The 16,295-nt window shown below is 35.7% G+C and overlaps 3 protein-coding genes across 5 annotated transcripts; 2 read left to right on the top strand and 1 right to left on the bottom strand.

Annotated features, from left to right (window-relative positions):
• The first annotated feature begins 1,382 nt into the window (after positions 1-1,382).
• LOC122608572 (heat shock cognate 70 kDa protein-like) lies at positions 1,383-3,720 on the top strand. The gene is made up of 2 exons (XM_043781666.1): positions 1,383-1,774; positions 1,910-3,720. The coding sequence occupies exons 1-2, from the start codon at positions 1,555-1,557 to the stop codon at positions 3,535-3,537; spliced, it is 1,848 nt and encodes a 615-aa protein (XP_043637601.1). The 5' UTR covers positions 1,383-1,554; the 3' UTR covers positions 3,538-3,720.
• A 2,888-nt stretch (positions 3,721-6,608) lies between these two features.
• LOC122608571 (heat shock cognate 70 kDa protein-like) lies at positions 6,609-9,027 on the top strand. The gene is made up of 2 exons (XM_043781665.1): positions 6,609-6,915; positions 7,345-9,027. Exons 1-2 carry the CDS (start codon positions 6,699-6,701, stop codon positions 8,973-8,975), a joined length of 1,848 nt encoding a protein of 615 aa, XP_043637600.1. The 5' UTR covers positions 6,609-6,698; the 3' UTR covers positions 8,976-9,027.
• Positions 9,028-9,109: 82 nt separating this feature from the next.
• On the bottom strand, positions 9,110-16,295 carry LOC122608569 (solute carrier family 40 member 2-like). 3 transcript variants are annotated; one of them, XM_043781661.1, is made up of 12 exons: positions 16,196-16,295; positions 15,291-15,413; positions 15,149-15,218; positions 14,895-15,040; positions 14,650-14,798; positions 13,181-13,331; positions 11,903-12,099; positions 11,252-11,743; positions 10,567-10,738; positions 10,111-10,269; positions 9,920-10,030; positions 9,110-9,337 (listed from the first exon to the last, which is right to left on the bottom strand). In XM_043781661.1, exons 1-12 carry the CDS (start codon positions 16,250-16,252, stop codon positions 9,209-9,211), a joined length of 1,956 nt encoding a protein of 651 aa, XP_043637596.1. In that variant the 5' UTR covers positions 16,253-16,295; the 3' UTR covers positions 9,110-9,208. The 3 variants fall into 3 exon arrangements, with proteins under 3 accessions (XP_043637596.1, XP_043637597.1, XP_043637598.1); XM_043781662.1 differs by having other exon boundaries at positions 10,111-10,248; XM_043781663.1 differs by lacking the exons at positions 14,650-14,798; positions 14,895-15,040; positions 15,149-15,218; positions 15,291-15,413; positions 16,196-16,295 and adding an exon at positions 13,701-14,577 and having other exon boundaries at positions 10,111-10,248.

The raw sequence follows: 16,295 nt of genomic DNA, 5'->3' as shown, positions 1-16,295 counted from the left end.
TTTTCTCTTTGTTTGATCAAATAATCGCATTATGACTCAATCAAGGGGTGTGAGTGTTTTGGGGGTGATTTGTAGGCGATTCCCTATTAGGTCAGAGGGACTACGACCGCTTTACACCTTATGTATGTATTGTTGTTGTTACACCGAGCTTGGAGGTCGTTGTTAATTATGTGTGAAGATAGTATGGAGAAGATAATGATGTATGCCGTACGGCATAACCTCTTGGGTAGAAAACTTTGGGAGGATGGTAAGAAAATTAGGGTAAATCTCTTCCAACTTTAGAGATATCTTTTATCTTTTAAGAAGATTACGATCGGATTATTCTATACCGTGTCCGAGGCATTCGATGTTCAGATTTTGTTCCTTTATAGGAAATTTGGATAACTATGGAAAGGATTTGTTTCAATACAATCTTTGATGAATTCTTCCAGAGCTAAGCGAATTACTTGAAGAGCTCCGGAGTTATTCTGATTCTGGAGGTTGTGCTTTGTAGCTTTGGCTACAAGCTTGATGCTTCGTATTATAAATAAGTAATTTTTCTTGTACGAAGGATTCTTCGTATCCAGCTTAGCTACGGAGGTGAAACTCCATATAGGATATATCATTAGTCTTCAATCTATTTCCTATTTTTCCTGCTCTTGCTCCCTTTCTCCTCAGTCTTAAAATCAAATTCTAATCTCGACTCTAAAGGAGCATGAGTGATACCTAACCGACTCTAAAGGAGTATCAGTGATACCTTACCGGGCATTTAGACCCCCCCCCCCTTTTTTTCTTTTTAAGTTCATTAACAATGGGGGGTCCCATCTGTGTTGCATATGAAATGACGATATTGCCCCTGCACGGGATGACCACGTGAAGAGTTGACGACACCAGCTAACATTTTTGTTAAAAAAGGACCAATTTTAATTTTGAAAAAACTTTTCAAAACAGAGACCCCTATTGCAACGGTACTCGAAAAGAAACTCTCACTGTAAAAACGAACAAACCATATGGACTAATCTTGCAATTAATTCTTTTATTTATTTTTCGATTCAGTCATATGCATAAAAAACTTATATTTCATATTAGAGGTTCACACTTTATGTTAAAAAATATATATATGTTTATGCATATTAACAAGAACCCATAGGACTTTCATTAAAGACTTTTTTTTTTCCTTTCATTTCATCCAAAAAACAATATACAACATAATCTTCTAAATGTGAAAACAAATGATTGTTTGGCATTTGTATTTTAAAAAGATAATACGATAGAATTTCTATAACTATTTGACTTGTTCAATTTCAAAGTTTAGTAAGTTACAACTTAATTTCACTTAAGTTTCCTTATGGTATATAGAAATTCAAAAACAATTAGAAGAGAATAATGCCACATATATTGATGTAATTTCAAGAGACGACTTTTGTAGTTTGTTTTAGTCTGCCCGTTTGACTTTTACATGTTTTGTGATTAACAAATGGAGTGATAGACAAACCAAGGTTCTTAATTTATAAAAAGAGGAGGAGTAATAAGCAAATAGTTTCAAAAATCATTTTTTGCTGTGAAGTGAATGTAATGGAGGGAAGTTTGATCAATGAAGCCCCAGCGATCGGTATAGACCTTGGAACAACCTACTCATGTGTTGCTGTTTGGAACCGTAATCGAATAGAAATCATACCAAATGATCAAGGCAATAATACCACACCGTCGTGTGTTGCTTTCCTTGATGCAGAACGCCTTATTGGTGATGGTGCCAAGAACCAAATAGCCATGAGGCCTGCCAGCACCATATATGGTCAGTCTACTATTTCATTATTTTAGTTTTGATCAATTATTATAAGAACCAGAGTTCAATATTCATAACTATGATTTGATTCTGAATTTTGTTAATATATAGTTGTTTACATAATCAGCTGTGGATTATTTTCAGATGCAAAGAGGTTGATTGGAAGGAAATTCAGTGACTTGAAGGTGCAGGCAGCCATGAAGTTGTGGGCTTTCAAGGTCATAGAAGGGCCCGCGGACACTCCAAAGATTGTAGTCACTTACAATGGTCAAGAGAAAGAGTTTTTGGCAGAAGAAATTTCATCCATGATTCTTGGAAAGATGAAAGAGATAGCTGAAGTGTACCTTCGTAAAGATGTGAAAAATGCTGTCATAACGGTCCCAGCTTATTTCAATGATTCGCAGCGCCAAGCAACAAAGGATGCAGGCACGATTGCTGGGTTAAACATCATACGCATGATCAACGAGCCTACAGCAGCTGCAATTGCATACGGTCTAGATAATAAGTCTAACATTATTGGGAAAATAAATGTTCTCATCTTTGACTTGGGTGGCGGTACTTTTGATGTCTCTGTATCAACGATCGAGGAAGGAGATATTTTCGAGGTGAAAGGTGTTTCCGGTGACACTCATTTGGGAGGTGAAGATTTTGATAACCGAATGGTGGATCACTGTGTCCGCGAATTCAAGAGGAAGTATAATAAGGACTTGTCAGGGAATCAAAGAGCATTGGGGAGGTTAAAGTTTGCTTGTGAGAAAGCAAAAATGATTCTCTCATCAACTACTCAAACATCAATAGAATTGGATTGTTTGCACGAAGGCATCGATTTTTCTATGAAATTTACTCGAGCTAAATTTGAAGAACTGAACATGAGCTTGTTCAATACATGTATCAAGACTCTAGAAAAATGTCTAAGTGATGCAAAAATGGAGAAATCATCGGTGGATGAGATCATTCTTGTCGGTGGCTCGACTAGAATACCTAAGATCCAACTTATGTTGAGAGAATTTTTTGATGGGAAGGAGCTATGCAAGAGTTTGAACCCGGATGAGGCTGTTGCATACGGTGCAGCTGTTATGGCAGAAAAGTTGAGCGATATTGGAGGTAGGAGTTTTCGTGATTTGTCACTAATCGATGTCACTCCCTTGTCACTTGGTATCGATGTAATAGGAGATTTATTTAGCGTTGTTATCCCCCGGAACACTCCAATACCGACGAAAAAAGACAAAAATTACTATACAACTGCTGACAACCAAACTTCGATGCGTATCAAAGTGTATCAAGGTGAAAGATCACAATCAACGAAAAACCATTTGTTGGGTGAGTTCACAATTTATGGAATACCACTTGCTCCCAAGGGTGTTCCAATAATCAAGGTCTACTTTGACATAGATGTCAACGGTATCCTCACCGTCACGGCCAAGATAGTTTCAACTGGTAAGTCGGAGAAACTCAGAATTACTCAAGAGAACGGCAGACTTTCCAAGGAAGAGATCAAAAAGATGGTTAAAGATGCAGAGAGGTACAAAAATGAGGACCAGGCATATAAGAAGAAAGTGGACGCATACGTTGCGTTAGAGGATTGCCTTTACAAAATGAGGAATAAGATCAGAAAATTTGATTTCAAGACGGTGAGTCCTGAGACCTTGAAGAAAATCGAAAATTCCATTGCTGACACGACCAAATGGCTTGAGGACAACCAAGGTGCGCCTCTTGAAGAGCTTCAGCGGATGAAGGCATCCCTTGAGTTGGCTTGCACGCCACTAATCTAGTCGTCGAACGTTTTATGGTGGCTAAACATCAGCGATTTATAAGAATGTACTGTTTCTGTCTTTGTTTGGTTTATATATTGGTTTGATAATGTATGTAAAAAGAAAAAAAAAATACTGCGTCTGTTAAATGATAAAAGTTGTACTACATATGTATGTAATTCTCTGTATAGTCTGTATGCTGCACTGGACAATTTAATTTCATGCTCTATTACCAAAACTAGTTGTATATAACTTGTTGGTGACTAAAACAAATAGGGGGTGATAGCTTGACGGTTTAACAGGGTTAATTAGCTGCAGTCCTGCAGATGTTCTTTTGTAAAAACTTAAAAGAATTAAAAAGAATAGAGAGTTTTTGATGCACATATTGGATCTCACATGACCAAAAAAATAATAATTTGAACATAGGCCTTAACGATAAAATATTAAGAAAAATTGTGAAAATATATCGTATCTTTTAGATAATATCCTTGAGGGTTGCTAGGAGAAACATTAGAAAACGGTCATAGCCTCAAAGGATACACTAGTTGGACTGTATATTTTTAAGTTAAAACAATTTGTAAATCACTTGAACAGAAAAAAACTCTATCCATTTACTTGTATTAAGTTTGGTTGATTTGGTGAACTTAAGATAAATTAAGGCAGGTTCCTTTGAGTATATCCCCAACCACCCACCCACCCACCTACACCCACCAACCCTATTTTGAGTATATTTCTTGGCAATGTTTAGGGAATATTCATCAAATGTTTATATATTGAAATAAAAGTAAACAAAAGATGATCAAGACAGATGCAATAAAATAAAGAAAAACAAAATTATATTTTTCATTTTTGAAGTATATATATAATTTTGAAGTGTAGGGGTGATGTAGCAAGAAATTATAGATAGATAATTGGACATATTAATTCAAAGAATACCCAGGAACAACTCTTCCAACTATCGTTGATTCAAAAAAGAATATCGATAATCAGGAAAAATTCGCACACTCGTGTATAGGGAAGAAAATATGAAATTTCATATATCAAAAAAACTCAAAACCGATTTTACAAAACACCTAGTACGTTATCTATATTAATCCTAACACAACTAAAATAGGAAATAAATCAATAAAGAATTATTCTAATAAATTAAAAAAAATAACTTATAAAAATAAAAGATAGCTTAATAAAATTATAAAAATAAAAGATCACGCTCCTCATCATTCTCTCCCTCTTCGAAAAACTTGTCCTCGAGTTTGACTTGAAACCACCGGGATCAAACGGAAGCATATCATTAACGCTATCAATCTTGCACTTTTCACCTCGAGAAATCTTGTTTTGAACACCAGGAACAAAATTAAATAACTGCATAAACTTCAGAAAATCATAACTCCTTGTAGGAAACTCCAATCGAAAATCCCAACGGTCGGACTTTGATTCAATGAGTCTTGGACAACATATCTGAAAATCAGAGCAATCCAATGATGAATGAATCCGTACCTCCTGTTTTCCTGCAACTGCACAGATCTGGACGAACAGAAGCGGATTTTTGGGTATTTTTCGAGTTGACATGTAATCTTCTTCATCGATCTTCTCACCATATCAACCATCATCAGATCCGAACCAAAGATACCATTCATCATCCTTGTATTCATCATACACGGGCGGATAGTCATAGATTATATCGTCACTATGAGACATCTTGAACAGGATTTTCGGCGCTGATACCAACTGACGCAGCGGGATAAAGGGATAATTAAAATAGGGAATAAATCAATAGATAATTATTCTAATAAATTTTAAAAAATAACTTATAAAAATAAAAGATAACTTAACAAAATTATAAAATAAATGATCACGCTCATCAAGGTGGGTTATTTTGAGTCCAGCTTAATTTGAGTCAATAGGTTCATGTAACTTACACATGTGTAAGTTATGTGTAAGTCGTGGTGGCGGTGGTCGCATTCGCCAGAGGATCATGGTGGTGGTCGGATATGATGGTGGTGGTGGGAGGAGGTGGTTGGGATTTGAGGAGATGGATGGAAAATCAATAAACCCTTTAAACTCAAATTAAGAGTGGACTCAAAATAACTTTTCCCTTTGAAGTGTATATATAAGGGGAAAAGTTAGGTAAAACATGCAGTATCTATCTTAGGTAAAACAGGGGGTGATTATGTAAAATTCAGGTAGGCTATGTATGTTTATCAAATTCAAAGGTTTAACTTGTAACTTTTTTTTAAAATGACAGTACCTAAGCTTAGGTAAAGTCTACGGTACGGATCATTTTCCCATATATATATAATTAGATAAATTCGTGTACTTTCAATTTTTTGTTTTGAACAACATATGTTGACTTTTAAATTACACCAATATATACTATTAATCATTTTATTGGTTTTTACGTTGACAATAGTTTCTACCAAATAGGCTAGCCCACATTGGTACATAAATATGTTTTTTTTCCGAACATTCAGTTGGAATACGACATCGGGGAAATCTCACCGTATAATGGTGAAGTCTTGCACGTACCCTAGACAACAAGATATTGACCATGAGCCGTTACAAATATTCAGAGGGAAAATCCCAAAGTTTTACCATCCCTAAAGATCGAACTCAAGACCTTAGGTAAAACCGAGAGTGTTTCTGACCAATTAGACTGATCTTTATTAGTTGTAAATAAATATGTTAGGAGGCGAGAGACTTTGTTTCTAGAGAGATCCCGGGTTTAAACCCGAGCATTGAGGTTGAATTAATAATTTGGACTAACGTTTTTTCCTAAAAAAATACAAGTAATAAAAAATGAATACGTGTACATCCTATTGTATAGTTTTACAAACTAGATATTAATTTGACTTCTTTGTAACAGACACCAATGTACATTATTTTAATTTAATTTATTAATATTGTTTATTTAAACAGAAATTTGTTTTTGTTAAATAATTATGGAAAAACCAGTACGAAGTGAAGTGGTAATTTCAATACGTTGAGAACTGAATATAGACGACCTTATAATGTAGTTTACTTTTCATCCGTCCTTTTTGACTTTAATTAGATGTTACCTGTATATTGATTCTTTCTTAAGCTACATTATTTAATTATCGGATGATGTAACCAATTATCTTCATAAAATGAGAAACAAACATGACTTCACAAACATCTTATGTTGAGTAGTATTAGTGAATGCAATGGAAGGAAAAGCAAATGAAGCCCCGACTATAGGCATTGACCTCGGAACAACATACTCATGTGTTGCAGTATGGTACCGTAACCGGATAGAAATCATACCAAATGATCAAGGCAACCGAACCACACCATCATGTGTCGCTTTCCTTGATACAGAACGTCTCATCGGCGATGGTGCCAAGAACCAAATAGCCATGAAGCCTGCTAACACCATATTTGGTAAGCACTCTAGTTATATCATTCCTAGGTAGCTACTTTTTATCATTTTATTTTCATCATTAATAAGATAGCTAAACATATTCGATATATTCAAAAACTAATAAGAATAAACATTTCTGGGTTTTTTTTACTGCTTTTTTTATTTTATTTTTTTGAAGAAGAAGAACCCAAATATAGTGAATATAGTTATATTATAGAATCTAATGGAAGTAGCCAAATTATCTACTAAAAGAATCCATAACCAATGAGCTCTTGGTTTAATGGTTCAAAAGGAGGGTGGGAAGCTTTACCTTTATGGAGGTCCGGGGTTCAAATCCCGGCAGTAATGTATAATAACTAACTTAAGGGAAAACAAAAATTTTGTGGGAAACAAGGACTACTTATTGCTGTTTATATATTTACATAATCAATCCTTAATTGAATTTGCAGATGCTAAGAGATTGATTGGAAGAAAGTACAGTGATTCCATGGTGCAGGAAGACATGAAGTGGTGGCCTTTCAAGGTCAGACAAGGGCCTAGCGACACACCAAAGATTGTTGTCTCCTACAAAGGTCAAGAGAAGGAATTTTTTGCCGAAGAGATTTCGTCAATGGTTCTTAGTAAGATGAAAGAAATAGCTGAGGCATACCTTGGAAAAGTTGTGAAAAATGCGGTGATAACGGTGCCTGCTTATTTCAATAACTCTCAACGTCAAGCAACAAAGGAAGCTGGAATCATCGCTGGTTTAAATGTCATCCGCATCATCAATGAGCCTACAGCAGCTGCAATCGCGTATGGTTTGGATAATAACGCTTCTATTATTGGCAAGATAAAAGTCCTCATCTTTGATTTGGGTGGAGGCACTTTTGATGTCTCTTTATCGACAATTGAAGAAGGGGGTATCTTTGAAGTGAAAGCGGTTGCTGGCAACACTCATCTGGGAGGTGAGGATTTTGATAACCGCATGGTGAATCACTGTGTGCGGGAATTTAAAAGAAAATATGATGTAGACTTGACGGGGAACCAACGGGCATTGGGGAGGTTGAGATATGCTTGTGAGAAAGTGAAAAGGATTCTCTCAAGTACTACTCAGACCACAATCGACTTGGATTGCTTACATGCGGGAATCGACTTTTCTATGAAGTTTACTCGCGCTAAATTTGAAGAGCTGAACATGGATTCATTCAATGAATGCATTCAGATAGTGGAGAAATGTTTACATGATGCAAGTGTTGAAAAATCTAGTGTAGATGAGATTATTCTTGTCGGTGGCTCGACTAGGATACCTAAGATCCAGTGTATGTTGCAGGAATTTTTCGACGGCAGGGAACTATGCAAGAACGTCAATCCTGATGAAGCTATTGCATGTGGTGCAGCAATGATGGCTGCAAAGTTAACTGATGATGATGATACAACATTTCAGGACCTGTCATTGTCAGACGTCACTCCCTTATCACTCGGTGTAGAGACAACCGGGAAAGAAATGAATGTTCTGATCCCACGAAACACTCCGGTACCAACAAAGAAGGCCAAAATCTATGTTACAAATAATGAAAATCAGTCTGCAATTAGTATCAAGGTATACCAAGGTGAAAGAGCCAGATCTACTGATAACCATTTCCTAGGGAAGTTCAATGTCTATGGAATACCACCTGCACCCAAAGGAGTTTCACAAATCAAGCAATGCTTAGAAGTCGATGTCAATGGTATCCTCACAGTCACGGCTGAGGTATTATCCACTGGTGAGTCGGAGAAACTCATAATACGAAATGAAAATGGAAGACTGTCCAAGAAAGAGATTGAAAAGATGATAAAAGATGCAGAGAAGTACAAACTTGAAGACCAAGAATTCAAAAAGAAAATGGATGCATACAATGCATTAGAGAATAGCATATACAAAATGAAGAATAAGATCAATGAATACAGCATCACGAAAAACTTGCAACCCGGGATCGTAAAGAAAATGGAAAATGCCATTGCTGAAACAATTGAATCACTAGAAAACAACCGAGATGCACCTATTGAAGAACTTGAACGCATGAAGGTATTCTTAGAGCTTGTCTGCATGCCTTTGATCTAGTTCTCACCTTATGCTGTTCATGAATGTGATTTTCTGTGTTTATATCTTGGTGTGACTAATTATGTCTGTTGAACAAAATTGTATCTTGATAGCACATCAAATGTGTACATTTAGAATGTTGTTACATGGTGATATGTTGATGTTGAATCCACAATCAAATATCGTTGTACTGAACTGATGTATCTTTTCTCATGTTGCTAAGAATTTTTGTTACAATTGATGATTATTACAAATTAATGAAACCACAAGAGAAACTTCTCAAAGTGAAAAAAGTGTTTCCTAACTCGATATATGTGCATACTATACATAATTGCTGCTATGGTTACCAACCCGAACGAAACCAAGATTAACTTCCAGAAATCCTAAAAGCATAAAAACCGTCAATATATAAAATCACCAAGACATAACAAGAAAGGTATTATTTATGATCTCTAAAATGTACTCCATACAAAATTTCAGCAAGTTTACTGTTATATATGGTGAAGGCAGAAAAAAAAAAAAAAGAAATGACTGCTAAGTCTCATCTTTTGACATGAGCAAAAAGAATGGTCCCATGATATAAATATAAAAAAGAAGTGATAGGATATTGTAAGCTCAGCTCAGCTCAATAATTTAAGAATTTGGAAACTTGCGTGTTTTATTTAAAACAAGTAAAATGGGTTCCAATAAGACAAATAGCAAAAAAAAGAAATGGGTCAAATGGGTTGAAAGTCGCCCAAGGCGTATTTTTCTGCATAAAACCTCTTATATCCGTTATATACTTGGTCTATCATTGTAAGGATATTATAACTTCAAATTTAGTAGTTCAAAACTAAAAATTTTAACAGGCCTAGGCATATCAACCCGCACACACCATAAAATGTCGCGTCTCAAACAGAACATGTTTTGACCCATGTCCCCAACTTATCTATCTTGCCACCTGTCATAAAACGAATAAAAAGTACCTGTGGATTGGAGATAATCAACCCCATAATATACGTCATCAAATCCCAGAAAGACTGAATCGAGTTTTGAACGCCTCCAACAACAGCTCTATCAGATTCAGAAACTTGGTCCTGTTTCAGAAGCAAAGCTAGCATTAAGATACATAAATCAAGATTCGTTTCTTGATTATGATTGCGGACTTTTAGATCACCTGCATTTGTTGAATGACTGATAGATCAAACACCCATAGGCCCAGACGTGACACTGCTACTCCAGCCATCAACAAGTATGCCGATGCCGTGTTGTTTTTAACCCATATTGAACCAACACACACCAAGAGGCAAGTCCACTTCACATTAACAACATAAATCTTTGATATATCAATTTAGCTGTTACTATAAGTAATAAATGGGTGGGTCAGGTAACAGTCAATACAGGTTCAGATATAAAAAAAACGCAAACTTTTAGGGCAGGTCATTCAGGTCCAGATGACCTACTAACTTTTTTTACCTGTTATCTGTTACAGTATTGTTAAATGGTTCAACTTTTTGGACTTGTTTCTGTTTTAGAGAATTTTTTGAAATTACTCATTTGACCCATTAGCGATAGACTAATGCCCCTTTTCTACACAAAGAAGAGACACTTTTATTAACAAGTTCAACCATACCTGTGACCAGATTGACCAAAGTCCTGTTCGAAGTGTCGATATTCGAGTCTCCATAGAAGGGTACACAAATGTGGCCGAAATACCAACTATTGCACTTATTCCTCTGCCCATTCCAATAATGTATGCTGGAATTCCATCCCATTCCAAAGTTGCAGTCATCAAAGTCCCAAAACTGTTTGATATTATACAATTATTGAATCTAGTGAATAAGATGTGGATAATTTTAACTATTGTACTTTTCAATAGATACGGCAATTTCGACACATATACTTATTAATCAATCGGTTGATGTTAATGTAGATTGCGTAACAGGTCATCCTGATCAAACCAAAAACTTTAACAAAAAGGAACATGTCAAATGGGTTGAAAGTTGCACAAATGTTTTGTTAATACTTTTGCAGATTAAATGCAAGTCAACCCAGCTCTACAGTTATCCAACGGTGTCATCCTGAACTCACTCAGACCCTTATCCAACCCGTGCAACTACCCATTTTGCCACCTCTACAGTTTCGATAATAAACTATTCTCGCCAGTAGATATTGCAATATTAAAGGATGCTTTTCAGAGTCATATACTCACAATTAGTCAAGATCACTCTTTCTAACCATACTTATTAGTTAGAAGTTTTGGCTGATTCCAAATGAATGGAAATTATTCGGAAAAAAAAAAAGATAAAGAAACACACCTGAGAACTGTAAAATAGAGTAAAGCTAGAGATAATCCTGGTAGAACAACATCTTGTTGCAGATAAACTCGCCAAGCACGAATAAATGAACTATCAGATACCCATTTAACCAATTGATAAACCATCGGGTTACAAGAACAAACATCTTCTAAACGATCATACGTATCCTGATGTCGGCTAGTTGGGTCATGAGAAGTAGATGGGCCTTCTTCTTGATCATTTGGTCTGGTGCATTTAAGACCCCGCTTGCGGCTGCTTTCTGTTAGAGCTGGGATCCCTTTGTATACAGAGTTTAAGAGCCAATACTGCAAGAAAACCGATAGTATGTTGAAGATTGCTAAACTGACGGCTGAAGCAATCATTGACACGAAACTAATGATGAATCCTGTGACGACTGGAGCAAATAGTTTGCTTATTAGATCTATTCTACGGATTCTGGAATTCAACTTTGTTAGCAAGTTTGCAGAATGCCCTTCTGATATTACCACAACCCTGTCAAGATTTGAAATCAATGTCATATAAGAGTTTTATTCATCTCTAGACAAGTGGTCATTGGGTTTCTATATAAGTTTACTTAATTAAGCATTCCTTAAGGGTTGCAATGGGGCGGTTTGAGTTCAAAAGTGAAAGTCTTTAGAGTGAAACATGTACCATTCTCTTTCTATCAAGATGGTTCCCGCAAGAGTTGAAAGAACAGCAACTGCTCCAGATAGATTGGTCAACACAACGAGTAAATAAAATACAGTGACATTGGTGAACCGCAAGTCCGGAGAGATTAAAAGTCCGACCACTGAGACTCCCGCAAGGATAAATGAGAGGTTTTGTGTTGATAGCCAAAATTTTAGAACCTACCAAATAAAAAGAGTTAGAAGATCATGGCGTATAAAATGCCTTTTATCAACTTTCTAGAGCCACAATTTATAAACCAATGTAAGGCCATATTAAGGATCTAGGATATAGACCAAGAGGCCTCTTACTTAGCTTCATTAAATTGTATCTTTGATGACTTACTAACTAAACAGGTGTTGGTTCAAATCTCAACTGAGACAATAACAAGTGGTGTGTAAGTTTGCTATTCAGAAACAAATGTAAGCTAATGGTGTAGTGGTGGATCTGGGAATCTTTAAAGTAATATTATTATCATTAAAAATTATCAGTATGTATTCAGTTGAACTTCCTTTTTTACTTGAGAAAACTAATAGACTTTTTTTATGGTAAATATATGCATATGCACCCCAATCAGCTATTTAACAAATAGGCTAAGCATAATTTAGGTCAAAGTTCGAAACTTATACATATGAAACCAAAAATATCAATAAGAAGCACGATGACAATGTAAGACTTAGCTTTAAATAAGACAAGAACAAATTTAGAGAATATGATGTAGAAACTATAGTGGTTTTCACAAGCATACAAATATTTAGAGGAGTAGGTGGTGTCATATCCACCTCATTGTTGGTCATGACCCAAAAAGTTTTACTAGCTAGTAATATGTTTTTGCCCATTTAACAATTTGTTATACCTCAATCAGACTTCAAAAAAGGTTATTCTTAGGTTACAGATGCCGGAGGTCCTTCTGGAAGGCAGTTTCTCCACCCTCGGGTAGAGGTAATGGTTGTCTACATCACACCCTCCCATACCTCACCCTTGGCAGAACTGGGTATAGTTGTTTTGGTTAACGGATCCATTGTAAATTTGTAATATATCCAATTAACAATACATATAAGCATTATAGCATATGATTTTCAAGCAATCAGCACTGTTGCTTTAGTTAAAATACATCTACAAATGCTTGACAAGATGTAAGCTTTTTGGGTTGATATATTACTCTTAAAACATATTATAGAAACAGGGCTGTGTTTTTAATCCCAAATCTAATGTTTATTAAGATTTAAAAACAAACATGTAACAGAATGAATATGATTCAACCTTGGGATACGAGGAGTTGTCAATCCATTGGCCGACGAGGGGACCAAATAAGGTGGTCGATGCTGATTCGACCACCCCATAGGCTGCAGCCATAAGCAATGAATCGGGCCAAATGTTTATCATATACAACCCGACCGAAAACTCCCACATCCTATTTAAATCCATAAAAAAGATATGTTAAAAAATCAATCCAACAAAATTCATATTGTACAACTCTTTAACTCAAAGTATATGATATATAACTAATATTGATCCATACTGCAAATTAAGTGTACATATCAATAAGATAAATTGATAAATTTGTTTAGTGAGTTCAACTGAACCCTGTCGATTATTTTGACCTTCAAACCATGTGTTTATATATGTGTGTAGACTTTTTAATGAACACAAACATATGTAAGAATGTCTAGGCACATAGAGAGTGAGATACACTCATACACATACACATGTATGTAATTCTTTTATATACATGTATGTATGTATATCTATATATAGAAAGATAGTAAGAGAAGAGAGACACCTGGCACCCCATCTGGCTAAGAAGTGGCCAACATATAGAGAAATTAGAAGAGATGTAGGGATAGGATTTTCTTGATGATGGTGGTGTTCTTGATGGGCAAGGAGGTGCTCATCCATTTCTCTCTATATCTTTCTCACTAGATATGGATGTGTATTGTATATTTTGTGTATATCTATCTGTTATTCTCTTTTTGATCAAATTTGCATGGACATATATACGTACTTGAAGAGGATAATATTAAATGGCTTCTATTCCCTGCATATACTTCCAACATAAAAAATGACATTGTAGCTGGTATTATTATTTTATACATATTGGGCAAAACTTTCTTTTTTCCTTTTTGTTTTTCAATTTCGAGATAACATGTGTGGATCGATAAGTGTTTTTTTCAGACTTCCAACATTTATCGTTTCAATTCCTTAACTTTTTTCGCAACACGGATGGTCCGCGTTGTTTGCAGGAAATAACAATGTTTATCCCTAGCTTTCAAAAGTTACAAGGACCATCCCTAACATACACAATTTTTCATTAATTCTTGACATGTGCCAATGTCAGCTTTTTTTTGGGAACGGCAATCTACTCTACTCCTACTCTTAAATTACACATATGCCTAGAAACCAGGACTCTTGAAAACCACCATATTAATCCACCCCCACAAATGTGAGAAGTGGGACTCGAACCCAGGTAGATCCTCCCAAGGTCAAAGACCTTACCAATGGGTCACCAACCCCATTGGCATGTGCCAATGTGAGCTTATAAAGACTTCTATTATCTCTGAAAATTTTTGGTCGACAGAACAACTTATGTATCTATATGTATGTAAACATGTCAATGAGAACAGCTTAACACAAATATATGTGAGAACATATATATACATGGATGTATCTCTTTTATATACATGTACATATGTATCTATATCTATATACAGAAAGAGAGAAGAGAGAAACACCTGACACACCATCTGGCTAAGAAGTGGCCTACAAATAGAGAAATCATAAGAGATGTAGAGATAGGATCTTCTTGATGATGTAGTTGTTCTCGACAGGGAAGGAGGTGTTCATCCTCTATATTTACATAACTAGGACTTGAGCGTACATCCTTTTTCGAGGTTCACATTTAATATCACTTTATACCCAGGGAACATGATGTATAGCTTATAACATAATTGTAATAGATTAGAATAGATCAGATAACCTGTGAAATTAAGAGTTTGGTGAAATCTTCTTGCTCCCTATCCACGTGTTCACGTGCATCCCCGTATATAGATGCAGCCTTGGCCAAAGTTTCATCAGTGGCATTCTCCACTTCATATTGGCAACATGCTCCAGACAATCTGGTTCCTAATTTTCATAAAGGAGCAAATACCAATCAAACAAAAAAAGCGATATTAAGGGCTGTATTATCTAAAGTGCTGAGATCTAAATTTACTCCGTGGTATGACTTTTCACCTGCTTCTATATGCTTATATCCTACGGTCGTAGAATCTTCTGCTGCTTTAACTGATTCACTCTGATAATCCTGAAAAAATAGGGAAGAATTAGGACAAAATTGAACATATGATACATGAACAGATAACAATTGTATCATTACCTTTCCTGAACGAGTTGACCTGTATAGCTTCTCCGGCTGTTGGTGGTGTTGCAACTCCAGCTCAGTAAAAACCATTACATCTAAATGCTCATACCCACTCGTGATGAACTGCCTTGTCACAGCCTGAAAAGAGAAAGATCACAATATTACAACTTAAAGATACAAATGTCGACTAGAGACAAGTTCACTTATGAACCAAGTTGTCAAAACAATCAGTGAGCCCAACCCAGGTGGGCTAGCTCATTTCACTATCTAAGCCAAGCTCAATCCTATTCCTATTTAGTTTCAGCCGTTTTCGAAGCCTAGATAACACAGCTTAAATGAGCCTACACCAACGGGATTAAACATAACTTGGATGTGACATAAACGACATAGCTTAAATGAGCCTACACAGCATATTCAACGACGAAAATACCCAATCCCATGGCTATTGGCTTGTGACATAAAGATGTAAACGGTCATTACCCATACCCAAAGGTACAGATCAGAACAACGTCCAGCCTAAATATGTGAAATATAAACAATTTACACGCGCATTGGTTTAAGGAACAAAAAAAAAAAGCATTACTAGTCAACAGCACACACACACACACACACACAAAATAACTTACAAAAATAAAATCCCAAATAAACATTCAAGTTCATTAAAAACATTTTAACCCCAAATACTTCGAAATGCCCCCCTATCCGGAACCAGATAGGCTAGACTACACCCACATTCCCAAATAATCATTCAAGTACAAGATTCCCTATTTTTATGTAATGCAAGTACTAAAAATGAACTAATTACTGTATCCTTAATTAATATCTCATCCATGCAAACATACCCACATAGAAAAATACAAACTTGAATTATAATGTAAGACAGTTAAAAACTTAAAAGTGTATAAAGATTATACATATACCTCCTGTTGTTTGGCAATTTTATCTCCAAGTTTACTTGTCACTTTTCTTATGATCATTTATGTTGATGTTTTTACTAGGTACTTTTTTTCAGGAAAAGGA

The sequence above is a fragment of the Erigeron canadensis genome, chromosome 7 (assembly GCF_010389155.1).
Source record: "Erigeron canadensis isolate Cc75 chromosome 7, C_canadensis_v1, whole genome shotgun sequence".
In the NCBI taxonomy this organism is placed as follows: domain Eukaryota; kingdom Viridiplantae; phylum Streptophyta; class Magnoliopsida; order Asterales; family Asteraceae; genus Erigeron; species Erigeron canadensis.
The sequence above is the reverse complement of the archived record's forward strand: the minus strand, read 5'-3'. Positions and strand labels throughout refer to the sequence as shown.

What these genes read in the sequence shown, in the direction of transcription:
- LOC122608572 (XM_043781666.1), top strand. Translation starts at nt 1,555, where the DNA reads ATGGAGGGAAGTTTGATCAATGAAGCCCCAGCGATCGGTATAGACCTT. An exon ending in GCCTGCCAGCACCATATATG is followed by an intron (nt 1,775 to 1,909) that starts GTCAGTCTACTA and finishes GATTATTTTCAG; the next exon opens with ATGCAAAGAGGTTGATTGGA.
- LOC122608571 (XM_043781665.1), top strand. Translation starts at nt 6,699, where the DNA reads ATGGAAGGAAAAGCAAATGAAGCCCCGACTATAGGCATTGACCTCGGA. An exon ending in GCCTGCTAACACCATATTTG is followed by an intron (nt 6,916 to 7,344) that starts GTAAGCACTCTA and finishes TTGAATTTGCAG; the next exon opens with ATGCTAAGAGATTGATTGGA.
- LOC122608569 (XM_043781661.1), bottom strand. Translation starts at nt 16,252, where the DNA reads ATGATCATAAGAAAAGTGACAAGTAAACTTGGAGATAAAATTGCCAAA. An exon ending in ATCTTGATAGAAAGAGAATG is followed by an intron (nt 11,744 to 11,902) that starts GTACATGTTTCA and finishes AAATCTTGACAG; the next exon opens with GGTTGTGGTAATATCAGAAG. An exon ending in CAGTCATTCAACAAATGCAG is followed by an intron (nt 10,031 to 10,110) that starts GTGATCTAAAAG and finishes CTTCTGAAACAG; the next exon opens with GACCAAGTTTCTGAATCTGA.